Source organism: Chrysochloris asiatica, unplaced genomic scaffold (assembly GCF_000296735.1).
Source record: "Chrysochloris asiatica unplaced genomic scaffold, ChrAsi1.0 scaffold00028, whole genome shotgun sequence".
Taxonomy (NCBI): Eukaryota; Metazoa; Chordata; class Mammalia; order Afrosoricida; family Chrysochloridae; genus Chrysochloris; species Chrysochloris asiatica.
In genome coordinates, this window is record NW_006408546.1 from 19,657,721 (window position 1) to 19,665,180 (window position 7,460).

Genomic DNA, 7,460 nt, shown 5'->3' on the forward strand with positions numbered 1-7,460 from the left:
ATTGTAACCATGGCAATGAAACGACATAAGATAGAATGAATGTAAAATTAATGTTCTCCCATGTAAACAATCATATAATTCACAATAAAACATAAAAAAAAAAAAAGAGTTACTTACAAGAACATGCCTAACTGGCATAGAGATCTGGTTCAAGTATGTGAAAACATCCCCATTTTCTTCTGTGGCAACAAAACGGACATTAAGGATAGGAAAGTTAAAGCAAAATCCATCATCTTCCAAAGAATCCTTTGGCTTGCTAGAAAACTAATTGGAAATCCTTACTTGGAGTGTGTTGTAATGTCTGCTCTTGCCCCACTAGAAGCTGTCATGGAGCCAGCTTTGGCAGCACAGTATGAACATGATTTCGAGGTTGTACAAAGAACTGCTCTCCCGGACGAGGATGATGACCTGTAAGAGAACGAAGCTGGAGCCCAGCGTCAAAAGTCTAGTTTTATAGGCAACTGTCCTGTAAGGTCAGTGGTGCCGCGTGTTTGCCACTTTATGATATAGCAAAGTAGAACATGCACTGATCTTCAGGATGCTGAAGGAGATGAACGTAGCAGTTACAAATACCTTCATTTTTTGGACCTGCATATCTAGCTGTTGGAATGCAGTCGTTTCCTTTTTGAGTTTCAAATATATGACTGCTACACAATCGCATCACACTATTCAGCGGTGAAATCTTGTTTGTTACTGTCATTCCCTCATTCCCATTCCTTACAGATTAGAACCAGAATAAAGCTAGATTTCAAATATCAAAAACAAAACAAAACAACTTACCCTAAAAGATTTATGTTGTTGTTGTTGTTCAGTGTTGTCAAGTAGATTCCAACTCATGGTGACAATGTGTAGGGTTTCTAAGGCTTTTAAAAATCTTAGTGGGAGCAGTCAAGGCTCATCTGCCTCCCATGGAGCAGCTGGTGGGCTCGAACCTCTGACCTTATGGTTCTCAGTCCTGTATTTATACTATGGAGCCACTGAACTCCCGAAAATATTTATATTATAGCATTAATTAACAAGAAGAATTCAAAACACACATACTATAAATATAGCTGTAAAAAACATGCAGGTGGGAGGTAACAAGTCAAAACAAAAATTCTACTAGAGAGTGGTGATTTTAAAAATAAAATAACCTTATTTCCTACATTAGCTTTCAAATGAAGGAAATGTTTTTGCCCAAGACGAATTGGTGCAAATTTATAGAGAAACATTTTGTCCATGGAAAGACCCATGGGCAGATACACTCAGCACCCGAGTGTAGTACAGTATCACTCTAGACAATGCTTTTAGGCACTAGGAGACCAAGCATAAAAGGAGCAAGCATGCACTATCTAAACACTTCAGAGTATGATTTGACTTATGTTTTAAACAACTGGCATAGGGACTAGCCCTTTTTTTCAGGTGACATGCTGGAAGAGCCCTCTGAGTCCAGGGCTTGGGATCAAGGTGAGACCCTGATAACTGAACCGGAGTGTGGAACCATCCTCCCAGCAAAGGGAGTTGCAGACCTGCTTGGCTGGCATAGGACACAGCTGTGGGGCTCTACGGCCCCACCGACTGAGGCAACCTCCTGGGCTCTGCATTAGGTGCTATGACAAAAAGAAGCCAGACCATAAAAACAGGGTTTCTGGGAGAAAAGTATTGCTTTTTGTGGGGCAAGAAATTTCTGTATGTTGTCCAAGTATCAAAAATATCCCGCAGCTACTGTTGTTGCTGTGTGTCATCAAGGCGACTCTGACTCTTGGCAACGCCATGTGATGGAGGGCTAACCTATAGGGTGTGTGGTTCTAGAGACTAAAACACTGGACTGTTGTGTTGGAAACACAACATCGGCAGTCCAAACTCACCAGGTGCTCCTTGAAAACCCCCTACAGGGTCGCTACGAGTCAGAACCGACAGGACATCAGATTTTTATGGGGCAGATCAGATCACCAGGTCTTTCTCATGCATAGCTGCTGTTGTTGTTGTTAAGTGCCTTCGAGTCGGTTCCAACCCATAGCGACCCTGTACAGGGTTTCCGAGGGTATAAATCCTTAGGGGAGTAGAAAGCCTCATCTTTCTCCCGCGGAGCAGCTGGTAGTTTTGAACTGCTGACCTTATGGTTCGCAGCCCAATTCGTAACCATTACGCTACCAGAGCTCCTTATGCTAGGTGGGTTCAAATCGACAGCCTTCTGGTTAGCAGTCAAGTGCTTAGCCACCAAGTCACCAGGGATCCTTTTCAGCCAGCTAATGGAGTCCTGGTGTGGCACTGTAGTTTAAGCACCAGACTACTGAATGCAAGGTCAGAAGTTCAAATCCACCATCCACTCCTTGGAAACCCTATAAAGGGTCACTGTGAGTCAGAATCAACTTGACAGCACTTAACAACAACAACAATGGACATGAAAGTTCTCAAGCAAATAAAACACAGAAATCACAACCTTGCTTCTTGAAAACAAACACAATGGCAGGAAAACAGACAAGAAACAAGAGTCGCAATTAGCACATACCAGTTTATTCAACATAGTGCATGATTCAAAGCATCTGATGTTTCACCATCAACAAGGTTTCCAACTTCTCCAATACAAAATACCGGATACCTTGAATATAGTTCATTCAAGGTCCTAGTTCCTTTTCTGCTACATCTAGAATTCCCCGTTTAGCACACGTTTCACATTCACCCAAGGCTTTGGGAAGAGGGGGACTAGGGCTTACTGCCCCTCTGAACCAAAGGCACTTATTGTTAAAAGATAAAGCACAGTAAAGCCACCCTACAGACATTCCCGTGTCTCTGGTAGCTGAACGCCAGCATAGCATCGCTGGCCCGCGTGGGAGTCATCCTAACAATGTAAAAGACACTGGTTTCCCTGGAAAAACAAAGTGCAGTATGAATATAAAAAACTCATCACCCCCCTCTATCCTCTTCTGAAAATAATACATATAAGGACTCTTATTTTACATGATTAGTATCACCCAAGGTGCACATATGAAAAAGAAATAGTTAAAAAATAATCTGTCACAAATTCTCACTGTGAGGTCATCACAACTGACTCTGATATCATCACAGGGTTTTCTGAGTTGTAGAGAACCTAAGAAAGCATGTTGTCCATCCCGCTGATTCACAATGAGGTCACTAAAGCCCAGGGAGATCAAGAATGGGACCTGAGTGTCTAAGCCCCAGGCAGGACCTGTTAGAATGAGGGTTCCCTCTTTTAAAACATTCCCAACAATAAAACATGGCGATGATCTCAAAGGCGCACCCCCAGGAAACATGGGCACTGACAACCGTCAGGGATTTGGTCTGGAGAGGAGGTTCCTTTGGCCACTAGGCAGGTCTGGAGCCCAACACAGGGTGGTCAAAGTTCTGAGGCAAGCTGAGTGCGGGATGGACTGAGGAAGGGCTCTCCCTGGTTGTTAGCCGGTGGTGGGCAGGAGGTCTGCAGCACAGCGGAACCCAAGATTGGAAGCAGAGCTGTCCGGTGTGTTCTGACTCCTAGCAGCACAGCGATACCTATAGCAGTAGGACTGTCAGAGAGAAAAAGGAAGGTAAGTTCTCCTTGGACTCTCAGCTAAAGGCTCTAAAACAGTCAGATGAATGTGCTACTTTTTTCTTCTTTTTTTAAGTACCAACTGTAGAAGAGCTACAGAGCACTGTACAGAAGCACACATTCACCTAACGTGTATGTTGAAAAGGAAGGCATGTTCACAGTTAACCATGTTTGAGCCAACATATTTACTTTGTAAGCATGACACATACATGTTGGTATGGACATTACTTACAACACTGGAAAACTAAAACTACAACAACCAGCGGTTGCACAAGTTATGGGACCCCATGTGTGTCAGAGTAGAACTGTGCTCTGTAGGGTTTCCATTTACTGATGTTTCAGTAGTGAGTGCGTTGCTGCTATTCTTCTGTGGTACCTGAGTGGACGCCAACCTCCAACGTTCTGGTCAGCAACAAGTGCACTAACCCCATTCACACCACCCAGGAGCATTTAAAATCACATTGTCATAGGCATATTTACTAACAAAGGGAATACTCATAGTGAGATGGTAAATGAAAAAGTCAGGATACAGACCATGTGGTATCTATCATCTTAATCTAGACAATTATGTTTGCCAGGAAAAAATAAGAAGATTCAGAATACACCACAATGCTAACAGTTGTTGCCTTCCAATAATGAGGTTACAAATTCCCTACAGTAAGTATGGACATTAAATTCCCTACAAGGATATTGACATGAAAACTAAGTCATAATGATAAATGGCAATCGAGGAATCTGAAGAACAACATTAGGATACCACTTCCTATCTAGCAGATTGGCCAGTCGATCAGCCTCACATGTGGACAAGGCTGTGGGCCAACAGACACACATACACATGGCTTTTGGAGTTTGAAAAGTCACTCAAAAAATAACGATGCGTCTTTGTGATGTGTTTTGTCTCTGTGCTGTCTTTTATACCAGCAGATAATGGTGCACACATTGGGTACACAAGAGGCATGGTGCTGGGCGCTTTCATCTGGTGATTTCATCTGATTGTAACAGCTCAGAGAAGTCAGTTAAGTTACCCAAGATCACACACTTGTTAAACAAGTAGGGCTCCAGGCCAGGTGCTCTGGTTCTAGCTACGGAGCACTTACCCGCTAGCGAGAAGCTACTCTGAGGTGGTGGTGTTAATGTGCCACGGAGTCGGTTCTGACTCATAGCAACCCTGCATAGAGTTTCCAAGGCTGTAAATCTTTACGGGAGCAGAAAGTCTCATCTTTCTCCCGTGGAACAGCTGATAGTTTTGAACTGATGACCTTGAGGTTAGCAGCCCGACTTGTAACCACTACGCTACCTTACTCTCTCTGAGGGGAGGAAAACAAATCTCATGTCCTCTTACCACCTCCCCCATTACACTCATCATGTGGGCACACACACAAACATAAGTCAAAGTTTAACACACACTCCTGATGACTCTGAAGAATACACACTGGACTGCTAACCACAAGGTCAGCAGTTCAATCCCACCAGCCTCTTTGCAGGAGAAAAACAAAGATTTCTGTTCCCATAAAGATTTACAGCCTCTAAAACTCTATCCGGGGTCGCTATGAATTAGAATGAGCGTGGTTGGCTTGGGTTTTTTGGTATAACACATATCCCAGGGCCCTAAAGTTATTCACGAAATAACCACAGATTACTTGACTCAAGTACTTAAAAACTTCCAGATTCCCAAACCATGCAGGAAACCCTCATGTTCTTAGGATTGTTCTTTGATCTAAAATAACAGGATGGAAGTAAACCATTCACCCAGCGTACCTTGAGTATTAACCCAGAGTTAGCTGGTGAAACTAATGCCCCTGCCCAACAGATAGGTAAATCAGCTGCACAAAGAATCAGAATGACTCTGAGACTCAGAAAAAATAAAAATAATTTATGGGAGGAGGCAAGGAATAGGGTGATACACAAGAGGATTTTTTCTAAAAGTTCTTCTTATTCTCTTTCACAAAAGTGGAACACTTCCCATCTTCACAAAAATGATCTCTAAAGTCGGCACCAAAATTCGCTGGAGCACTCCTACCGTAAAGAGAAAGATAGAGTGCTTTGTCTTGTACAGATAGTGAAACTGTAATAACCCATTTCCTCATTCTCCCTATGGCCAGGGAAGAATATAACCCATTACCAACTCCCAGGCAGGCAGGCAGGCAGAGGTTAGAGGAATTTGAAAATGTGTTTGATGTAACAAACAAATGGATGGTATGGGGATAGCAGTCACGTGGCACATTATTTGTGAATAATTGCTATCAGGACTGACGGTGAGGGTTGGAAATGTAAAGGTAGATGTTTTGTAGCAAAAGAAGGGGAGAGTGATTGACTATGCAGTCCAGGAGTGGAGGTCCCTGGGCCCATCAAGGGAGAACAGAGGAGAATGGGACACTACCCAGAAAAGCAGTAATACCAGAGATGGAGGTAGAGACGATGATGTGGAGTGATGGAGCAGCTGGGGATTTAGACCCAGAGAGGGAGAAGGGCTGTGAGCTGACAACTGGGGGGCAGGCTTGCAGCATATACCCTTTGGTTGGTTGATGATACATGGAGGGAATTGTAACCATGGCAATGAAACAATATATGATAGGATGAATGTAAAGCTAATGTTCGCCCATGTAAACCATCACATAATTCAGAATAAAACATTAAAAAACAAAAACAAAAAAAATGGTATCTGTAATCCACTGGACTGGCAGCTCTGAAATGACTTTCAGCCAGAGCCTGGTTCTACACAGGGAGTACTTGTTCAGTGGCTGGACGCAACAGAACTGAGGTACCTGTAGAACCAAGGTCTTGTGGGTAATCCAACGCCCGTGTGCAACGAGCTATCTACGATGTAGTAAAAAGATCAAGCTCGAGGTGAAACTGAAAGTCGGATGTCGGCATTCTTTCCACAGGTGAAACAAAAACAATCAATTAAGCATTTCCACACTGCACACTGCAGGACCCATGAGGAGGCCATTGTGTGCACATGATCCTGCCCTGATGGAGAGCCCACGTTTGCAGAAGAAACAATTGTCACGCAACAGCAACAAAACATGTTAGGATTAAACAGTTATGAGATTATTCATGCACATGAAAAAACATCAGCTGTCTCCTGCAGAATCCCAGAGACTTTAGGAAGTACCTGAAATCTGAACTTGACCTGGTGAGCAGTACGTGATTATGGTAGCACTTCTTGCAAACTCAGCGTTACAACAGCCTGGAGAGCTTGTTTCAATACATATTACAAAGCCTCATACCCAGAGATTCCGATTCAGTATATGTGTGGGGGGACTAAGAATTTTCAGGAGTACAACAGGGTTGTATTCTTTCACCATACTTATTCAACCTGTATGCTGAGCACTTAAACCGAGAAGCTGGGTTCTATGAAGAAACACATGGCATCAGGACTGGAGGAAGGCTTATTAACAACCTGCGATATGCAGATGATACAACCTTTCTTGCTGAAAGTGAAGACCACTTAAAGCATATACTGATGAGGATCAAAGAGCACAGCCTTCGGTATTGATTGCATCTCAGTGTAAAGAAAACAAAAATCCTCACCACTGGACCAATAACAGCATTCTTATCAACAGGGAAAAGATTGAAGTTGTCAAGGACTTCATTCTTCTTTGATCAACTATTAACATTCACGGAAGCAGCAGTCAAGAAATCAAACGACGTATTGCATTAGACAAATCTGCTGCACAGGACCTTTTTAAAGTGTTGGAAGAGCAAAGGCGTCAGCTTGAGAACTAGGGTGTGCCTGACCCAAGCCATGGTATTTTCAATAACTTCATATGCATGGGAAAGCTGGACAGTGAATATGGAAGACCATAGAAGAATTGACGCATTTGAGATATGGTGTTGGAGCATAATATTGAAAGTGCCATGGGCTGCCAAAAGAAGCAATAGATCCATTTTGGAAGAAGTGCAGCCAGAGTGCTCCTTGGAGGCCAAG

General features: G+C 43.2%; 1 protein-coding gene across 1 annotated transcript in view; it reads right to left on the reverse strand.

Annotated features, from left to right (window-relative positions):
• Positions 1-3,367: 3,367 nt before the first annotated feature.
• The window catches only part of SUMF1 (sulfatase modifying factor 1), a 129,402-nt gene continuing 125,309 nt past the window's right edge, over positions 3,368-7,460 (reverse strand). The window contains exon 9 of the mRNA XM_006846620.1: positions 3,368-3,506. Within this exon, the coding sequence (XP_006846683.1) occupies positions 3,396-3,506 (111 nt within the window). The 3' untranslated portion in view covers positions 3,368-3,395. The remainder of the gene's footprint in view (positions 3,507-7,460) is intronic.